Source organism: Crocodylus siamensis, chromosome 2 (genome assembly GCF_052110815.1).
Source record: "Crocodylus siamensis isolate JL-2025a chromosome 2, ASM5211081v1, whole genome shotgun sequence".
NCBI classification, from domain to species: Eukaryota; Metazoa; Chordata; order Crocodylia; family Crocodylidae; genus Crocodylus; species Crocodylus siamensis.
Window position 1 is genome coordinate 184,359,330 of NC_143396.1, and position 21,841 is coordinate 184,381,170.

A 21,841-nucleotide genomic window follows, 5' to 3' on the forward strand; every position below is an offset into this window, starting at 1 on the left:
GCCTTATACTCCAGAGACCCTGTTTGAAAGATTAGTTCTTTTATTACAGACATTGAAAACAAGCTCTTTTTTAATGAGTAATCCTGTTGGCACGGCAGCTGCTGTGTTTCATGTGCACTATGACCTTCCTGTTTTGTCAATGAGGAAGATCAATTCTTTCCCTGCACAATTGAAATCTTGAGTTTATGTTAGGCTTTGTGTTAAGTTAGAGGTGTTTTCCAGTGAAGAGTGAACTGAAGTGGGCTTTTGAAACTACCTGGCAGATAGCTTACACATCACTCCTATGTTCTGTGTGTAGCCTTAATAAGTGCTTCCAGGTTTGTCTTAGCTTTGTAAAAACAAACTGAAATCCAAAATGTGAACCATTAACCCTTGGACAATAGCTCTTTCCCACCAGCCTTAAAAGCCCTGCAGAGATAACATTTTAACAGTGATATTAAAATGATATTCAAACTTCAATAGGGAAACATAAATTTAGGGTCCAGCTTTTCTAGGTACAGTATAACCTCATAAATCCGGATATCAAAAATCCAAAATTCTCAAAAATTCAGCACTTCTTAAAAATACAGTACATTGGGGAATAGCAACGGCCAGTCCCAGAGCAGTAGAGGGGGAAGCTTGCACACCACCGCCATCCACCACCCTGTGTCTCTGCTCCACATGCGGCTGCCGCTCCTTTTAAAAAATCCGTAATTTTTAAATTTCTGGCAGGTGCTTGGTCCCGAGCATGCTGGATTTATGAGGTTATGCTGTACCAAGGAATATTCAGATTTTTTTTTTGATGGAATTAATTTCAATGGGTTTCCTTTTAACATCCATGGCAATCTATAAATAAGGGGGGAAAATAACCATGCATAAATTACCTTGAATAGTAACACATACCAAGTCTGTTCCATGTAGAAATGTGAAACACTTGTTCAGAATAAGTATGCCATGACTTCTGTAATGACTGAGGCACATCGTGATTTGGGAATGCCCTGCCAGAACAGCAGAATATCTCTACTGCTGAAGCCTGTCTGCAAAGTTTGCATTTGTGAGTGTGCACCATTATTAGCATGATGTTCAAAACTTCCTTTATGTGATAAAGAATGCAGAATATGATGTATCTGGTTGTATGAAACAGAGAACTATTTTTTCCCCCCAACCACTATTCTCTTCATCTGCTGGCCTTTTTATATGTACCTCAGGACTAGGGACAGACATTACACATGAACTCGTTAAGTGATCAGAAACTGGTTTAAACCTGTAACAGAACAGGTGTTCAGTGCACATAAACCGGTTTGAAAATGGCTGAAACCGGTTTGAAATAAACCTGGTTAAATGTAGTATCAAACTTAACTGATTCAGTTCAAACCAATTTATGCAATGTCTGTCCCATACCCCTTGCTGGTTTAAAATAAATCACACTCCCCCAGCATCTCAGCATGCTCTTGGGCTGGGCAGGGCTCTCTGCTCCACAGCCAAACTGGCCCCTCCCCTCTGCTCTCTAGCCAGAACAGGGGCAGAGTGTGGCCAGATGCTGGCCTACCATGGCCCCTGTGGCAAATTTCTCCCTCCATCCCCTCTCCCTCTGCCCACCTCTCCCTCTGCTGGCAAACCCTGGGGACACAGCTGCAGTTTGCCAGCCCCAGTCGTACCTCTATGGCCTGCCTTCAAACAGGCAGGGATGGAGTTAATTACTTCCTCTGTTCCTCTCTCCCCCGAATGCCAGGGTTTTGGCTGCAGTCTGTGTGGCTTGCACAGTGGTCCCTGAGCAGGGGAGAGAAGCAAGCAGATCTTCATGCAGATCCAAGCCCTGCTGCAGCTCTGAGCCCAGAGCTAAGACTTGCAGGACCAGACTGAGAGGTGGAAAGTGTTGGCAAAGACCTGACAATCATCAGTGATGAAAACACGTGCTGGAGATTTAGTTAGGAGAAGTTGCACCAGATAATGCAGCGAACTACATTTATATTATGAAACAGAACATGTAAACAAAGCCTTTCTGAATGCCTTACTGTAGTGTAAGGAGACACTCTGCCCTCAAGATTAGTAAGATTAACTCTTGTCTTTCTGGTTTACTTTTTAAGTTAGACTATTTTACTAGGCTGTATATTAGCTTAGGCAGAGGTTTTTGGTAGTTCCCAGTTGTCTGCTTTACAAATTGCTGTGTTAAGTATCTTGCTTCAGAGAAAGGACTTTTTCTTCAACCCCTGTTGTGCCTGGCCGCACCCCCTCCGCTCCAGAGAGCCTTGGAGGGCTTCTCTCCTCCCTCCCCTTTGGCAGTGACTGGCAGACATGCTCTCCTGCTGCCTGGCTTCTGGCTTGAGGCACTGTAGGTGTGTGCCTGCATTTCCTGGTGTAATAGAGCATGTCTGTCCAGCTATTAATCAGTTTAAGCTGCATAGCATAGACTAACCTGCAAAGAGTGAATAAATTCAGGCTTGGGCCTTTTGAATGTCTGTCCCTAGCCCAGGTGCTGTTTCTCTCTCTTCATTCATTGCTAAATAAATTGCTAATTTATGGATACCTTGTGTATATACATTGTACATGTGCCTCATTCCATCCTTGTTCCTCGTTGCTGCATCAGGCCTCATCCATTACTGTATATATAATTCCATTATTGTAAACAGGATGTTCTTCCTACTGCTATTTTTTTTTTCTTCAGAAACTGGATACATAGCATTCTGAATTAGAGCTTGGATACTACAACAGTGAGAGCAACGTGAGACATTAGATACTTTTTACATCCGTCCTGCTCTCATTTCCTACCTTGGCTGCATGGGAAAGACATTGATGGTTGCAAAAATAAGTGGATGGATTCCAAATTACATATACTATAGTCTAATTGTCCATTTAGCCTACTCCAAGCACTAATTCATGTTCACATTAAACCCATATACTCAAATATGTCATTATGATCATCTTTTTTCTCATAACTTGTGATAAGGAGGTCATTCATATTGATTTGTTTACAGTAGGGCTCACAGACTCTGTCCAAGATTCAAAGCCATGTTATGCAGGGTACCATACATATACTGAGAGTCAGTCCACCTTCTAGATGGCGACTTCTAAAATGATGCTTATACCAGGGATGTCAAAGATATAGTCTGTAAGCTGGATTCGGTGTGGAGTGCTACCTTAGAATCCAGGTGTGCCCTGGATTGGGCCTGTACATCATATGCAGTACTCAGTGGCCCTACTTGCTGGATATGGCGTGCAGAGCCAGTCCGTAGGCCCAGTCTGAGCCGTGGACTGTCTCCATTCCAGTCATATGCCTGGCAAGGCTCATACCATCTAGCCATTTTCAGGCCATAAGTTTAAAGCTTACTGAACACTTAAATCTTCGCTTAGCAATTTTTCATGGTTAGTGTTTGCAATTTTGCTTTCATACCACAAACTAGAAGTGAATACATTAGAACTAGTTGAGTTCTACTGGTGTAAAATCATTGCCCCAGTAGACTAAGACACTTCTCATATATAATGTAAAGGAGAAATACTGGACTGTATAAAGATCTGTAAGCTGGCTTTCAAATTAGGTGCTCCCCATGCAGGCTCGTGGGGAGAGTTGGATCTGGCAGGTGTTCCCTGTGAGCTGGAGCAGCACTTGCACAGCTAGCACCCCACCCAGGCAGCCCTGGGGGGTGCTGCTGCTGTGGAGGGAAGGAGTAGGTGTCCCTGCAGCTCAGGGGCTGCACAGCCCTGGCAGCTGTGATGCAAAAAATTGCGGTCCGTTTCTTGGAGGCTTGCAGAGTATCACAGACACACATATATTAGATGGCAAATAGGGTCAGAGCAGAGTCAAAAACTCAGATTACTCTGAACCCACCAAGGAATTTTTGCAGGCTGTATTTATCTTTTTCCTCCTGGGCACGTGTGCAGAAACAGGAACTCTTACAGCTCACTTCCGTTTCATACAAGCATACATGTGGTTACATCACTACATACAGCACATGTATATTATAATTAACTACTTACGTATGCAGGGCGGAGAGGTAAATATGCATCAGCTAATTAAGCATGCTCAGAGACTACTATAGGTCACCAAGAGTTTAACCCCCCCCCCCCCCCTTTCAAGGACACAGTCAGTTGAATTCCAGCTTCTGTAATCTGCATGAGAAAGGCTAGGGAGAAGCTGGGGGAGAGTCTGTGATTTAGTATAAGAAGAGCTGTGGCAAGGCTGGGCAAGGAAAAAAGTCCTTGGCAGTGTTTCTTTCTTATCAGGTGCAAGGTGCAAGCTGTGCATTTCTAACAATACTCCATTTCTAACAGCTGGCACAAGCAGGCTCTGCTGAGGAGGGAAAAAAAAAAAGCAGCAAGGGGCCTGTTCCTTTTTTGTTGTGCAGAGCCTGCCCACCTCTCCCCCTGCCAGGGTATGAGCTGGCACTGGCCCCTGAGCTGCAGGGGACCCTGGACCTTCCCTCCATGGTGGCAGTTCCCGCCCTGCCCATTACCCCCTGCCCATTATATCCACCCACTAACAGCCCACCCGGGGGGTGCCGCCACTATGGAGGGAAGGACTGGGGCCCCCATGCAGCTCAGGGTCTCTAGGCCTACCAGCAGCTTGACCCCTGGGTACAGGAGATGTGGACAGCCTCCATGGGAAAAAAGAAAAAGGACCAAGCCTCTCATCATAACAGTGATGGAAGCCCCTAAATTGAAATGGTGGGTTTTTAACTGTCGTCACGTGTACAAGTGGCCTGTGTGACTATAGTAACACAGTGTATATAGTGTTTACTATAGTGTGACTATAGTAAACCTGAGCTGGGTTTAAAGCAACCCTTAGTGGTCTATTCATAATTTCTGCTGGTGATCTTATGGACTCTGTTAATCTGAAAACAGTCTGTGCCTACTAACTAGAAACCTGCAAAAACTGAAGTTTTGGCTGTGTTTTGCTTTTTTTAGTTTTGGATTCTTTCAAACAAGAGTGAAAAGGAATGTACAAGAAAATGTACCGATCCACTTTAAAGCAAAACTGCAAAAAACATTGTAATTCCATAATGAATGAAAGTAAGAACAGACTTAAATGAATCTGACAAGATACAAGAATTTTTAGCTTACTTGGGTTTTTTCTTAATCAAATCCCCGAACTAACCTGCATTTATTGCAAGTATCCTATTTGCTTGTAGTAGTACTTCTTGCCTGTTGCATAAAATCCTCAAATATGAGGACTATCTAAACAGTTACGGTTTCTTAGATATTAAAACAATAACATGATTTTTATATAGCACCTTGCAATGCAATGTGGTGCACTTTTCTTTTTAAATACAAGTGTGTTTTTTTCTCCTAGACACAAAACCTAAGGACATATTCCTCAGACTCATGTGACTGAAGTAAATAGATTCAGCCAGATTTTTGCCTGGGTTTAGGTGATAAAGTTTCAAACCCAAGCAAACTGTACCTGCACTGTGGAGACAGGCCTCTCATTTGCCATTTTTCAATATTTGGGATTTTAGGGGCAAATGCAGATCTCTGGTAATACTGGGTTATATCTGGCATGCTACGTGAAGTTCTGCATATGTATTGGATTAGTCTGTTGAATCCTCTGATTTCATTAATGCTTTGAATATTTATTCTTTACACGGGAAGGGGGAGATAGCAATGTAATAATTCTGTGCAAAAAGGTTATTCCATTTAACTCACTGAGATGGAACAATTTTCTGCCTCCCTCCCTACCACATGCACAAGTCACTAGATGTAAGCATATGTTGTAGTGGTTGTTGTAAATCCAGTTACAAACAATTTGTAGCTGTATTAATGCACATCACTGTAATGGTGTTTCATTTCGGAGGGAGATGGCACATAGCCTTGTTGTTGGTTGTCATGTTCATAAAACCTGAATTTCCTCCTGAAAGCATGTGGGTCTGCTCTAAAAGCTTCAAGACTTTAACAGTAAGAACCTGGAACAGGCAGGATCAAACAGAAAACAAACTAAATATATACCTATATAAAAAGGAAAGAGTAAAAGGCACTTGCTTGGTCTGGTGATTTGTAACTAAGTACTGTTGAAAAAGACATTGCCCTTGGCTCACTTCTGTCTTCCTCAGTGTCCCTTTCTGTAAGTGCATCAACTATTCATGTAACTTGAACTTCAGTGCCCCCACTAAAGATTCACAAACCTGCCTCTCAAGTCCTGGCATACACTTCTGTCTCTTGCCCTGTCCGTTTGATGGTCTTCTCCTACAAGCCACTCCATCCATAACTCAGCACAAACTGAATTTCTTGTCTTTCCTTCATTCTCCTGTTTTCCTTAGTTTAGGAAGCTATGCCATCCTCCATGTTACTCAGGAACAAGGTCTGGGCATGTGTTTGGCATGGGTGAATTGAGGGTTTTGGAAAGGGGGTGCAGATGGAGTGGTGTACCATCACATATACCAGAACGTACCTTTTTCTGCAGTTAAAAAGAAATGAGATGCTTTCCTAATAGGCAAGGCATCTTGGGCTACATTATTCTGTTTAAGATAGAAGCAAAAACAAATAAAACTTTATTAGAATGTGCATTTACTTGCTATATATTATGTATAAAACTGCAACAAATTGAGCAAAAAGTAATCAAAAGAGATTTCATTAGTCTTACAGTCATTAAGATTAAATTAACATCTCTTTCAGATTGATAAAACAAAATCTAGCCATCATCAGCATTTTGATGGTATATCCAGTGTCTCATTGAAAATTATTTCCACAACTGAGTTAATGTTTTTAGGTAGCATTAAAAGCAGTCTTCAGGGCTGTAATATAAATGTTACAATAAGAGAAGCTAAAAAACAGCAGAACCACAGAGCAAAGGATAGCTTGATTAGTGGAACCACTGAAGACCATTAAAAGGAGAGAGGGTTGTTAACACATGTTGAGTGGAGTGTTTAGAAAAAATCAGGTGTATTATAATGAACCTTAACTGACTCCCTCACTTCTGCCTGAATAGAAATGCTGCTGCCACTGCCAGACAGTTGTTTTTAAACTTTGGGTAGAGCATGAATCAAAGTGGGGTACAACTGCACCACTTCTCCCCCCTTAGATATGCTTCTGGTGTTTGGCTATGCCAGACTGAAACAGAAGAATTCTGCTGCTTCCTTCCTGACATTTCTAAGATGTGGCACCCCCACCATTTTTTTTTGGTTTGCACCACTTAAATTCTTGTCCAAATGGTCAAGCAGTCATCAGCTCTCCTTTTGATTATCACAGGTTCTGCTCCCTTGACTTTCCAGCATCAAACTCCCTTCCCTCCAGTCCATTCAAAACACTGCTGCCAATACTATCTTTTTGGCCTGTTGTTCTGACCATGTCCTATATCCCATCCCTTTTTTATTTCCTTCACTGGCTCTCCCTTCCAGTTCTCAATTATTGCTTTCAACAAGCATTCACAAATTAGTTCCTTCATACTTGTCCACTGTAGTACTTTTCCCCCTAGGCTTTATTGTTTGTTATCTACTTCTGTTGACCTAAGGTATGCTGCAGGTATACATAGTAGCCTATTATGTATAAAAATCCTTTTTTTGGTCAGCTTTTCTTCTTGCTCTTACTAATAAAGGCAATAAGAGATTTGTCAGATATTCTTTAGCCTCAGGAAGATGTATTCAAACCCCTCATTGATATTCTAAAAACAATCTAGTTAGACATTATATAATCAGTCCAAATGGTAAATCACCTATTTTTCCATTTCTTATCTCTTTTTAAATATTTACTGTCTCACTAATAATTCCATTTAGCAGTGAATTATTCCAGATAGCTCAAAACTTAATGGTCTCAGCTCGTTTGGCTTTGCTGGAGTTGAGTGAAACTCCTCCAGTTAAATAAATAGGGAGTCCCAGTACAAAAAATGACATTTGTGCATTGGACTAATCACTTAGAATGTGTAGTAACAAAGCTCACAGCAAAAGCGACAAGTGTGGCAGGAGTAAATTGTTGCAAAAATGTTAAATTACCAAAATTATATTCCCTATAAATAGGACTTGCTTTTCTTGCCCTGTAAGGTGAAAGCGCTATATTTTGTGTGCTACATTGTATTTACTTAATACTAACTCCTGAATGTTGACTTCACGACATGCCTAATAATGGTTCTTGTAAGTGATTGTATAATGCATTGTACATTCTTTTGCATGCAATGAAATGCAGAGTGGAAAGCTCTTATGAAAACTAAGCTAACTGCTGGTTAAGCGTGACCCCAGTACACCATCACTAGGGCTAAGTACAGATAGTCAAAAAGCCTGAGGATTAATTAATTCAGTCTTCACAGGTTAGTTTAAGATACTTAGATTGAAATGATAAGCCAGTGAACAGGCATTCACTATTGATTTCAAAAATGTAGCCACATGCCTACAGTGGCCTAGGTCAGAAGTCACGGGGCACAGGATCATGCCTCCCTGCTCAACTGGAGCAGACAACTTGAGCCAAGGCTAGCCTGCCACCCTGTGAGGGGAGGTTTGTGGGGGGACATGCAAAGCATCCTGGGATGCTGAAGGACTGTGAGTTAACTTGAATCTTGAGGGGGTCTGGAACAGAAGTTCAATAAACTGATTTAACCTAAATCAGCTAAGTCTGATGCTATATCCATCCAAGTTTACATAAACTAGTTTCAGCCACTTTGAAAGTGGTTTATGTACCCCAAGGGCACTTTTACATGTGCTCTGGGGCTGGGGGAGGCAGCGCTTTAATTCTAGTGGCTCTGATTGCTCCTTTAATTAAAATTCCACCGTATCTCCTGTGTTAGCGTTCCCATGCTTAAAAATGGCAGCGGGGGCACTTGAACTAAAGCTCATTTGACAAGTTTTAATTCAAGTGCCCCTGTCACCATTTTGAAGCACTGGGACACTGATACACAAGGTGCAGGAGGCAGTTAATTGATTCCAGCACGTCAGAGCAGCCTCAGTCCTCATGTATAGGTCCCCTGCACTTCTCTTGTGTTACAGATTTGAACCTGTTTCCAGTAATTTATACCAGTGTAATTTCTGTCCCTAATTTATCTCCCAATCTAGGGATCACAGTCTGGTGCTTAAGAAATCATTATCTTCCTAACTTTCTCACATTGTTTGAACGGCTTGAGAGACGGAGTTAGTCCTAGAAAGGCAAAAGTGTTGTCAGTGTATTGTAAAGGGAGAAAAGTCCTGCTTCAGACAGGTCAGAATTAGTTACCTCCATCGATCTTCTCCCTATCAGTGTTTCCGGGAAACTGCTATAGTCAGTGAAATCTCGTAAATCTTGAAAACCTGTAACCCTTGCTTTGACTGGGATAGTGTAATAGGGAGGAAGGAAAGAAGAAAAACAGTAGTTTGAAAAATGCTTATCTTAAAATCTTTCCCTTACCATGAAAACCTGCCAAGAGAACAACAAATGCTCTTATTTAAACTCACAAGCAAAGTGAAGCTGCTTGTTCTAATCTCTCCAGAATCTTAAATTCAGTAGACTTTCAATTGTTAATTCAAAAAAAATAAGCACTGGTGATTCTTAATTATGCTTCCCTCTCATCTGCATTTCTACCATTAGTTAGTTACTCTTAATTGGAGGCATGCTGACTATTTTTTTTTCAATTGACTTATTTATTGTAATTATTTCCTTTGAGGAAAGTGTAAGCTTGCAATATAATGCACTCATAACTGTGAGTCACAACTTTTGCCAGACTGTGACCACCATACAACAGCAGAAGTTTGGGGACAGCCTTTGCATCTAAAATTTGTTTGTGACCTACACAAAATTGCAAACTCATTCCTCATGATTTCATCCAGGAGTCAGAGAACTTTTTAAATGCAACTAGTTGGTGCCACCTCCACTTCACTTGGATTGGCTGGATACCACTAACCTCAGTATTCATTACCTGATAGTACAAGCTGTGGAGTGACTTTGTTTCCCATTTTACAGATGACAAAACAGAGGCACAGGCGAGTTTAACTGACCTCTCTTAGTACAGAGGCTCAGTCACTTGTGGAAAAGTATCCACATATTAATTCATTCATTCATTCAATATGATTCTCTTGTGTCTGTAAACTGAATCACCCAGGCCCGTCCCAGCACTTTGAAAGAAAAAGCCCTGACTTAGCAGGTACTGCCAGGTGGGGGGCAATCCCTGTTGCCCCCCACTGCCCCACACTGTGTGGGGTGCTTTGCAATAGCCCCCTGGCCCCCCGCCCTGCTCCCCCAGCTGCACTCATGGGGGTCCCTGGGCTGCGCGAGAGGCTGGTGCTTCCCTCCACAGCAGTGGTGGCCCCACCCCCACCCCCCAGGCATCACCTGCCCAGATGTACCTGGCTTGGGCAGTCCTGGGGGGCATTGCAGCTGCAGAGGGAACCACCAGGCCCCTGCGCAGCTCAGGCAGGCAGGCAGGCTCCAGGGGGAAAAAAATCAGGCTTGCTGCTTTTCTTGAGCAGAAGTTGCCTTCCTGGGCTCCTGCCAGGCTGCCTGTACGGGCTTCCTGCACGGCCCCTGAAGTGCACAGACAGCCCGGTGCTTCGCTCTGCAGCTGTACGGCAGCAAACTAAAACTCCTCGGAGGAGTTTTAGTTTGCTGCGTCCCAAGTCATTTAAGGCACATTATGCCACTGAATTTGCTACGACGGCTGGAATTACTGCGCTATACGCTGCCGACACGTGCAAACAACACCATTAAAGTGGTGCAAAAGCATTTAGCCCACTTTAAAGTGTTGTGCACACATGTCCCTCATTTCATCTACACATGGCCTTAATCTTTTAGTATTATTTTGAATGTCTTAAGAGGGACTAATCGATATGAGGGTCCAGTAGCTTCTGATTTTCAGTGTTGCTATTGAAGAAGCTCAGAACAAGTCCAAAACGATGTCTAAATATTCATTGTACTGCAGGAGCTGTATAATTGATTTGGAGAGGCTGAGCTAGACATACAAATTTAATCCTGAACCCATTAAAAGCTGGGCTTACCAAAGTAAGATGGCTTTGGTTTAAGTCCATTTTTCCATATGAACTGTGTTTTTGGCTGATACTGCTTCCTTAATGTGTACAATGACATTAATTTACAGTTTTTATGCTCCTGAAGTCTGTTTATGTGAGTTGTTGAGCAACTGCGACTCCTGTTGTTGAAGTTGTTAAGTGCATCTGAGGACTGGGCTACAGGGAAGGCCAGAAATAATCCCTGCTCTGAAACCTATACAGTAAGGGCCAGATTCAGATACTGTGGTTTACACTGGGTGCATCTACATGTGCACTTTACTGCAGCTGACTTTACTCACCTGACTTGTTAGCTCCCCAGTAAAGTATCACCATCTACATGTGTGCCTGTATTAGGGTGCAGTCAATTAATTAACTCAGCTGTAGTCCAGGACAAGTACTGTCCTACAGTGGAGTAGTTAAGTGCACCAAAACACATGTGTAAATGGTGACCAGGGCTGGTGGGCCATAAGGGTGCTGCAGTGTGGGGGCTGCCTGCCAGCTAGCCCCAAACTATAGCACCCTCATGTCCCTGCCAGCTCCTCTACAACACATTGAGTCAGGATGGAGCAGCCCTAGGCTGGTAGGCTGACCCCACACCAGATCCTCTGCCAGCCAGGGCTGCTCTGCTTTTACTCTACATGCTGGAGTCCCAGGTGCTTGTGTAAACACTGCACCCGGGAGCAATAAACTCCAATGCAAACTGCACTGTAGTTTATTGCTACATGCTAACTGCATGTATAGATGCACTCACTGAGTAGTACCTTCAACCATGAGCAGTCTTGCTGAAATCAATTGCATTTTCATAGAGCAAAGAATATTTATTATTAATTTTGAGTGAGGGTTTCAGAATCTGGCTCTAAGCCAAACAGGCACAAACAAGTCCAGTCACAATTCTGGTCAGGGATGAGATGAAGAAATTAACGGGGAGATGATCAACTTGGGCTGATTTTTTGGAAGATATGGTTTTGGAGAAGTAGAGAGAGGAAGAATGTGAGATGGACAAAAAGGGGGAGTATCCTGAAGCCACTAGGTAGGAAACAAGGGACCATTATGGAGAGCTATAAAGCCATTAGGAGGAAATGAGAGTGAATGCATATACAGTGTCAACATTGCATGAACCATTTTTAGGGCTGGAGTATTGTTGTAATCCTGCTGGTCCAGGAAATGTCAAGAGGCAAGGCTTTTTTATGATATCTTTTATTTTACCAACTTTTATTGGGAGAGCTGTTGGACAAGCTTTCAGGCATTGAGTGCCCTTCCTCAGGTCAGGGGAAGCATATAGAATCGTAGAAGTAGGGTTGGAAGGGACCTTGTAGATCTTCGAGTCCGACCCCCCGCCTGGGCGGGAGAAAAGACTGGACTCAAATGAGTCCAGCCAGGTAGTCATCAAGCCTCTTCTTAAAGATCCTCAGGGTAGGAGCCAGCACCACTTCCCTAGGAAGTTGGTTCCAGATCCTAGCCACTCTAACTGTGAAGTAGTTCTTGTGGATGTCTAATCTAAACCTACTCTCTAATAATTTGTGTCCATTGTTCCTTGTTATGCCAGGGGGCACTAGGGGAAACAGTGTCTCCCCCAAACCCTTCTGGTCCTCCCTAGTGAGTTTATAGACAGTCACCAGGTCCCCCCTCAGCCTTCTCTTGTGAAGGCTGAACAGGTTTAGGTCCCACAGTCTTTCGATGTAGGGTCTGCCCTGTAATCCCCGGATCATGTGGGTGGCCCTCCTCTGGACCCTTTCAATGTTGTCCACATCCCTCCTGAAATGGGGCACACAGAACTGGACACAGTACTCCAGCTGTGGCCTGACCAGCGTCGCATAGAGGGGGAGGATCACCTCCCTGGCTGTACTTGAGATGCACTTGTGGATGCACGACAAGGTCGGGTTAGCCCTGCCAACCGTGACCTCACGTTGTCGGCCCATGTTCATCTTGGAGTCAATAATGACTCCAAGATCCCTTTCCACCTCCATGCTCTCAAGAAGGGAGTTCCCCATTCTATAAGTGTGCTGCTGGTTTCTGCTGCCTAAGTGTAGCACCTTGCACTTGTCAGTATTGAAACACATCCTGTTTATGTCAGCCCACTCCTGTAACCTATCCAGGTTTTGTTGCAGTCTTTCCCTCCCTACTAGCATGCTCATCTCACGCCAAATGCAGATGCAGGCTGAAGTAGATATCAAAAGAAGGATGGTATGCAAATGTAAATGCAAACAGCCTCTTGGTAGGATGGAGATATTTTTTTTCGCTGTTATCTAAAAGGAGTTGTTTGTGGTGCTATGGTGAGTATTTTGGGGGAAGTGGGTTTGCTATGAGTGTCCTGTAGTAAAACCCTCACTTTGTCATAGTTAGTAATGTCTTCTTCTAGCTTGTATAAGTTGATTTTCATTTGTTGATGGATTATAACCTGTCCCTCATCCTTACAAATAAATTCCTATGTACCCTTAGTTGCCCAGTCAGCCGATGATCTTTGCTTATGGCTGTATGTTTTACATTTGTTGCTTATTCTGTATTTTTCTGCATCAGAGCAGACACTGCATCAAAACGTATGGACCCCAAATGTGCACTGGTACTAGAGCTCAGGTTGTTAATAAAACACATATTCAGCTTTGACAATGCTTATTCCTTCTGAGATTATGAATGCTTCCTCTTAGTCATCAGGGGTGTCAGTGTTTGTACCTGAAAATTTGTAAAGAACAATTTTTCCAAAAATTTTAGTTGGTCTAATAAAAGATATCAGATTTGCCCAAAGAAACTTGTCTGTTCTCTTAGTCATCTCATTTAAGGGTTACTGGAAAACTAATTTACATAATGTAGTAAAGTTTGGGGTTTAAATATATCTGGTTTTAATAGAATTTTAATTTTAATAAGCACTTACAAAAAAGAGAAAACTGTAATACCAGGCTAATAGAATGTAGCTGAAATATGCACGGAACCAGTATACGGTATAAAGTAGATTTCTGTTTTATTGCAGGAATGCAAAAGAGAATGAGAGAACCTTTTTTTTAAAAAAAAACAGCCCTTCTTTGTACACATTAAAACAAATGGTGAAGTTGCAAAAGTATGTGGCCTTGCCAGGGGGTTAGCATGAAACATGATAGAGAGAGAGAGAGAAAAGGAGAAAAAAGGGGATATACTGGTCTATTCAGTGTAAAAGATTTTTCTCTTGTCCCAGCCTTTTATAGGAAAAGGCTCAAATCCATAGTGTGATTTTAGGTAGCATAGAATAAGAATCATTCACAGACCTTCATTTGGTTCAAAAAGAGTAAGAAGTAAGAAATAAATAGTAATAATAGAAAGCAGGGAAATATAAAGCCAATTAGTCAAGTATGTCATGGCAGATAAAGAAAGTGTCATAAATAACTACTGTGCCAAGTTATCAAGAACTTGGGTAAGCAGAAAAGGAAGTTAAAGGAGCAAGATGTAGAGTGAAAATCAAAATAAAAATATGATGGTACTTAAGTATTGCTTCCTTCCTCTGCTGCTTTGTCTACAAAGTTCCTCATTTTGAAGTCCCTGTATTGCAATGTACTTTAGTGCATATAACAAGGTGCCACCTGCTTGGAGAAGCTTACTGAATGAGCATCCTACACTGTAAGCTTTTTGGAAGCATTTTCCTTTGCTTATTGAATGTCCAGCATACTTTTATGGTCCTGTACAAATAATCAGTTACCATCTTGCTAAATTTTACTTTCAGATCTCCATGTTCTTTTAACTTCCTTCTTTCTTTTTACTTGTTAAGAAGCAGGATGGAACAAGCTGACCGTGACTTTTTCTGTCACATTACAGTTCCATGAAATCACCAAAGGTCTTCCCTAGCCAGGCAGAACTTCTTAGAACCCAATTAAAAGACAGTTTGATCACATAGACTTGAATAAAATAACTGTTTTTGCTTGTCCATGTCTGTTTATGACCAGTACACTCATTTCAACTCTTGTTTCCTCTCTCTTTAGGTAGCCAATGTTTCTCATGGGGATGGAATGAACATGGCATGTGCGGAGATGGTACAGAAACAAATATTTATGCCCCGAAGCCAATCCCAGCTTTTGGTTCTGCAGAACTGTTCTTAATTGGATGTGGGGCAGGACACTCCATGGCTCTTTGTCAGACTCCATTAAATGTTACTCACAGGGAATCATAGCCTCATGGGTTTGGACATCTTTGTGTATGGCTCCTCAGAAGTTTTGTGAGAATTAGTTATTAGTGCTAAAGGTGTAGAGAGAACAAAGGGTACAAATCCCTTCATTCTAAAGTCAAAAAATGAGCTATTATGCTGAGAAAGCTGTTTAATAGAGATGTGCATAAATATATTACTGTAAATTATTTCACACATTCTTTTCACAGGAGATGACTTTACTGCCTGTGGGTGAAATGAATAAACATTTTGCTTTGACGTAGCATAAATGAAGCAGGAAGGACTTTTCCTTCAACATTTATAACAACAACATACAAAGTTATCTTGAATGGTTTTAGTAGGTGAAAACTGATTATTATTAGAAAAAGTGTTATTCACTGACATAGGGGAGAGTTTGGATGGGGTTTGAAGGAAGTAGTTTAAGGCTTCAGAGTACATGTTTTGGTATATGTTGCTGAGCACATGCATCTCCTATTTCTTGGAGCCGTGAATATCCTCAGCTTGTAAAAATAGGTCCATATTAAATGCACATATTGGTGAATATGAATCCTAATTTTTCTGATATTTCTAAGAACAAAACAGAACAAGTTCTGTTTCTAAGGATAAAGTAAGTCTAATTTAGAAGGCTGCAGGAGAAAAGGAAGGGGGGTGGCCCTCTGACTGAGATTGAAAATGTTTGCATCTTACTATTATGCTAGTATAATGATACTGCTATCATTGAATTGCCTTCTGCAGTGCATGCCCAAATCCTGTGGATTTATAACATAGATATGCCAACAAGTTCATGTAAAACAAAATGTAAAGGGATTCTTTCTAAAGCTTAGCCACGTGCCAACTCTTCGACACTGGGAGAAGTATGGTAGCATTCTTTCTTTTTCTGTAAATAGTCAAGGCCCTTTGCCCTTCTTCTGTGCCAGTTAAGCTTCATTTCTAAGCTTCTGTCAAAAAGAGTATACTCCCAGTAACTGTCAATAGCTTTTGGAAGGGACAGAATTCCTTCTGCTTTGGTGTATAAGCCACTCTTGATGTATGGGCTTGAGAAAACCTCTCTAAGTAGGAGTCACGTTCATGGCTTGTTACCCCAGCTTGATATTGGCCACTGGAAACAGGGTACAGGGTTTGGTAATGCATTGCTCTGCTCCAGTATAGCAGCTTCTGCGTTTCCAAATTTCTGAACTTCTCACAATCTCACAAAAAAGATGCTAGAGATTTCCACTTAAATATGCAAAAGTACTAAAGAAATCCTGGTAATTTTAGGCAAGCTCTAAGTGAGCCTATTATCCTTTGATTATTTAAAACTAGGCCAGAATTACTTTTTCTCAGATAGTGCTCTGTATAAAAAATTTAGTCTTAGTGATGATTTTTTTGGGAAGAAATGGCAGAAGGGGGATTTCATTTCAAAATGTCTCTGACTCATTGTGTTAAGCAGGATTTAAAACAACTCATTTGGTAGATTCTTTTTTTTTCACACAAATGCAGTGATGACCATTAAATTGGATGTTTACCACCCACAGTAGTTAAATTTACTTGTAGTATTTGAGGTATTTCATATTCTAAATATAGGGAATACCACTCTGTGGTGACTATCCATTTTTAATGAGGCCCACATCAGTTAAGTGTCTAGAAGTAAATGAGCCTGTTGTCTAGTTGTCTTAAAAAGCCTGAAAAGTGATGTAATATGAGTTTTTTGATGTAATATGGGCTTCAGGGATGTTTCTATAGTATAGTACATCAGGGACTAGGTTCCAGATATTTTTCCAGTTTCAATGGAAAATAAACCTGAATGACTGACTTCAGAAAAGTATGAAGATCATATCAATTGATCAAAGCTACTAAAAGAAAACAAATAGTAAAGACTATGTGCAAATGTTATGTTTCTACTGGGAGAATCTCAGGTTTTGTGTAGAAACCCAAAGTGCACAAACACATTTTCTCCCAGACTAAAAATGTCAGTTCCAGGAGAAAATTAACCCAATTGCAGCCCAGTAGAAATGGCTCCTGAGAATTTCTCCCAGGAGAAGGAGTGCATGTGTACACTTACTATTGAGATAGAAGGCACAGCTCTGTCTTTCAGCATCTACTTCCCTCCATCCATCCCAACTCCAGGGGGACATTTTGTCACTCAGGCTGGAATTCACTGTTCCATCCGCTGCTCCAGCCAGTCATGGAGCAGACCCCTCCCTCTAACTGCCCCAGGGCCAGGAAAGCCCATCCCCTCTCACCAGCTCTGCAATTGTGCACTAGGGCTGCAGAGAGACAAAGGGTGCTGAGATATCTGTGTCCTCTGCACTTGATCCAGACTGCCAGAACCATGAGACTTAGACCCCCCACACTCAGACCCCGACAACACTGACATGTACACCCCTCTAGATCAGTGGTCTCCAAACTTCTTTGATCGCCACCCCGATCAGTAAAAAATCTTTGAGTATGCACCCTCAATATATGTATATGTATATTCGCATACCCCTATCAGTAAAAAAAATTTTGAGCACGTACCCCCAATATATGTATATTTATATAAATATAAATAGAAGTTCTAATATTTTATTCCCGCACCCCAATGGATTGTCTTGCGCACCCCACTTTGGAGACCACTGCTCTAGATCCCCACATCCCTGAGACCTAAATATCCAGACCAGGACCCAGATCCAGGCCCAGAAATTGACACTTCTGCAACTGAGAAGAGAGGAGACATACTCTGGGTCTCCTCCAAAAGCCTCACAACAGGGTGGGAGGGAGGGGGATGTAAGCAGGACATCCCTAGGGGAGTGCCACCAGCCAGACACTGTTGGCCTGTGTACTGGTCTCAGTGCTCTCTGGAAGCCAGGGGACCTGAGAGCATGGTGGGATGCTGGGAGCCCCCTGGCTGTGTACCATTGGCAACACCAGCACCAACCTGACCCCTCTGCTGTTTATACCATGCTCTCCTGGTAGGTTTTTCGATTGGGAGAACAAGACTACAAGACTTCCTGTCGTTCATTCAAACACTTGTATGTGGCCAAAGTGGTCCAATAAAGCAAAAAAAAACCCCCAAAAACAAAAGGACAGAAGTGACACTGAAACATTGACCCTCCCCCTGCCATGGGTTAGGTATATGTATTTATGGTAATATACCATCCAATCTATTAGGTCCTACATTTCTTCCTAGCTGCCCAGCTTGTCATTCATTGGCTCTGATCCTGATAACTTCTAGACCAAGGATGTCAAACATATGGCTTGCAGGCCAGATCTGTCCCACGGAGATCCATAATCCAGCCGTTAGTGATGCCCCTTTTGCTGAGCCAGACCATCCCTGGGCACAGTACCTGGGACACGTGCCAGACACAGCATTCTGGGGCTGGGTCCCAGGCTGTGCTGCCCATGGAACATGCTAGGGCTGGTCTTGGGCTGTGTTGCCTGTGGCACTCACTTGGGCTGGGTTCTGGGCTGTAGTCAGACCAGCGCCAGGCTGTAGTGCACGTGGCACTGACTCAGGCTGGTGTCGTGGACCAGCCAGGTGGATGCCAACTGTGTTGGATCAGGAATGCAGGCAGTGGGTTGGGTCCATGAGTCTAATGTTGCCCAGCCTTGCACTACCCATCCAGACTATAGGGCCAGATGAGTTTGACAGCCCTCTTTTAGATCCTAATCTCCTACACAAATTGAAGGTTTCTTGTGCCTTCTAGCAGCTCCTATACTGTTTCCTCCTATTCTTTCCCCTTCCTTTTCTATAAATCTATCAAACTTGTTGTTTTGCTCTGTTAAGTTGACCTTGCAGGGTAATTTTGTTGGGAGCAAAGCCTTAACCAATTGGTTAGCTGGTATACATACTCCAAAACTCAAAGAGTTCCAGATTGTCTCTTTACAGGCATTTTGATTTATGCATATTGGTGTTGAAATTCAGTTATGAAGAGTCATGCAAATTCTATATCAGAAATGCCTGTGATTTCTTAAGCTAAATGCTTTCCAATTTTTCAGCGATGTGAAATTGAAAACACAGGGAGATGGAAGGATCGGAGAAAAATGTCTTCTATCATAGACTTTATTTCTTAAGGAGAACAACGGTCTTGTGGTTATGGTAGTAGACTGGGTCAGCTCCTGAGTCTGCCAGACTCCTTTTTGGTTTCAGTTTCTCACCTTTAAAAGCGGGAGAGCAACACTTTCTTTCTTGCCATGTTTGTTTTATCCATGTAGACTGAAAGCTTCTCAGAGCAGGGACTTGGTTTGGAACTCCACTGTGTTATACAATGCTATACGAGTCATCAAGTTGCAACTGTAGTACAAATAATTAATAACAGTATTTCAGTATGCACAGAATAGAATATTAATAGCAAGTTTTTGATTTTTCATTTAACAATAAATACCATAGTAACTTGCTTTGTTTTGTTTTCAGTTTGCCAGCATTCTGTGTTTTGCAGAATAAAACCTTCAGTCGGCTGATACCTTTTGTGTGGAGAGGCTTTCAGTTGAAAGGACAGCCTATAGGAAAGGGAGAATGCAGGAAAAGTCCCAACCTCTGTCAGAAACCCCCTTTCTTGCTGCTTTCAAGAGAGCAGGAAGACTTTTATTGGTCTTCTTCAGCAAGATATGAAACACATTTCTGATTTCTGTCTGTCCATGAGCACAGTAGAACGAGGAGCCACGGTACTACATTAATTCCCCTGGAACAGCCCTACCTGTAAAAAGTAACATATTATGCAGGTCTTCCTTACTAAACAAAGAAGGCCTCTTACATAAGAATCCTACATCCACATTCAAATGCAAATAGGAAGGCTGTAATATAACACTAAAAAGGTAAGCAAGCATGAGTGCATTGGGTTATTATAAGCAGACTTTTTTTCATTATCTGAAGACAAGCAAACCTGATGACATGCCTGGCTTTCATGCTGAATAAAGGTTGAGCATAGAAAATAACTTTCAATGGAAAAACAGGTTTAGAGGTGACATGCAGCCCAGAGGGCTTCAGGCTTTTTGAAAAAACAGAGTCTATTTTATATACTTTGGTTGTCTGAAAGTCGTATATTGTCTGCATCCCATTATTATTTGTGCAGACTCCCTGTGCACTAGTCATAAACTTTCTGGGAAGCTAAAGATTTTTCTAACCTGTTTTAGGTTTGTCGGAAAGAAGGAAGAAAGAATATATTTATTATTTCTGAGGTCTTGTGATTTCTAGGAGATCTATTTAGGTATCATTGATATGGTTAGCTGTTTTGGTGTCCTTCATTCCTTCTTGTTTTGCAACTGTTTTGGTTTGAGTGTTTGAAGAAATTTAAAATGTCCTCGTATTTCAGCTAGCACGGCCATTTCCCAACCCAGCAAAAGACCCAGTTATTCTCTTCTCCTTTTTACTCACCCACCCTACACTGACACTTCCCTTTAGTATTCATATGTTTTCAGTAATGTTGATGTGTCTATGGTTCTTGCCATCTGGAATTACCTGGCAGTTTCTATTTACATGAGAAGAGAGGGGTACTGTCGCTCAGCAAAATGGCAGAGTATGGGGAAACTATGGTGTTGCAGGAAGAATGTGATTGATTTTTATGTTATGGAATGTGTTTGAAATCCTGGTTCTTGAAGCTGAGTTTGGAAATGCAACAAATGGTGTTAGCCATCAGTAGCAGCCTTAGAGCTTAACTCTTTCATGTTTTAAAAGCCATCACCGTTTGGCTGTCACTTAGTCCAACACTCATTGGAGTCAGTGGATTCTATTGAATTCTGTCGATTTCAAAATAGATGCTTATCCACTGATTGAATATACCTAATCAGGAAAGAAATCAAAAGGATTTTCAGGAGGAGAGGGAAAAGCTTAGAGTACAGGAGTAAATGAACAGGCAAGGTTCTTTGACTAGATGTGATACCTTTTATTAGACCAACTGAGTAGTTGGAAAAAAGTTCTTAGCAAGCTTTTGGAATAAATGAAGGCAGAAAGGTGGAGTAAGTAAACCCCTGTGGCATGTACACAAGGGTCAGGACCAATCCTTACTGCCTCTCGGCATGGAGGGGTGAGGCAAGCTGCCAGCAGGCCGAGCAGTCTCTGAGCTGCAAGGCAGGAGGGGCTGGTACTTCCTTCCCTCTGTGGCGGTGGCACCCGTCAGGTAGCACCTGGCCCAAGCAGTCCCAGGGGCACCACAGCTGTGGAGGGAAGCACTGCCCCCACCTCCCCACAGCCACGAAAGGAAACACTGGGCCCCTGCACAGCGCAGGCAGGCAGGTGGGCTCCAGGGATGAAAAAAAAAAGTTGCAAGCCTGATCTGCACAGATCAGGCTTGCAACTTTTTTTTTTCCTTCAGTGGAGCCTGGTTACTCAGGCTGCCGCCAGGCTGCCTGCAAAGCCCCTGAGCTGCACAGGGCCTGGTGCTTCCCTCTGTTGCAGGTAGTTAGGTAGCAAACTAAAACACCTCTGGGGGTGTTTTATTTTGCTACGTCCCAAAGTCATATAAAGCGCAATACACTCCTGAGAGTGTAAACAGCAGTGCCATTGAAGCATAATATGCTGCCGACAGTGTAAATTGCAATATTTCTATATGCACAGTACAGAATATCATTAAAGCTGTGAAAAAGGGCATTTAAGCCACTTTAAAGGCCAGTTTTGTGGTGTGTACAAAGGCCCTATGTACTTTCCTTAGAAATTGTGGGCCTGATCCTAAGTGCTTACAAAAATGTCATTCTCTGCACCTGGAAAACCTTAAGTCATAGTAATGTCAGAAATTTTGCTTGTATCCTTGAGAATTTTTCATGGTCTCTCAGACATTTTATTCTGTAAATTTCATACACTGTGCTGCTAATGACAAATGATTTGGCTTCAGTATTTTTGCTCCTAATTTAACACCCAGGGGCACCTAAACTAGCTCAGTTAAGAATTTACTGA

The 21,841-nt window shown here is 42.2% G+C and overlaps 1 protein-coding gene across 2 annotated transcripts in view; it reads left to right on the forward strand.

Moving 5' to 3' along the window:
* The window catches only part of SERGEF (secretion regulating guanine nucleotide exchange factor), a 276,067-nt gene extending 254,877 nt beyond the window's left edge, over positions 1 to 21,190 (forward strand). For both annotated transcript variants that reach the window (XM_090032562.1, XM_090032563.1), the window contains one exon: positions 14,813 to 21,190. In XM_090032562.1, coding sequence (XP_089888688.1) covers positions 14,813 to 15,000 — 188 coding nt within the window. In that variant the 3' untranslated portion in view covers positions 15,001 to 21,190. The remainder of the gene's footprint in view (positions 1 to 14,812) is intronic.
* Positions 21,191 to 21,841: the final 651 nt, after the last annotated feature.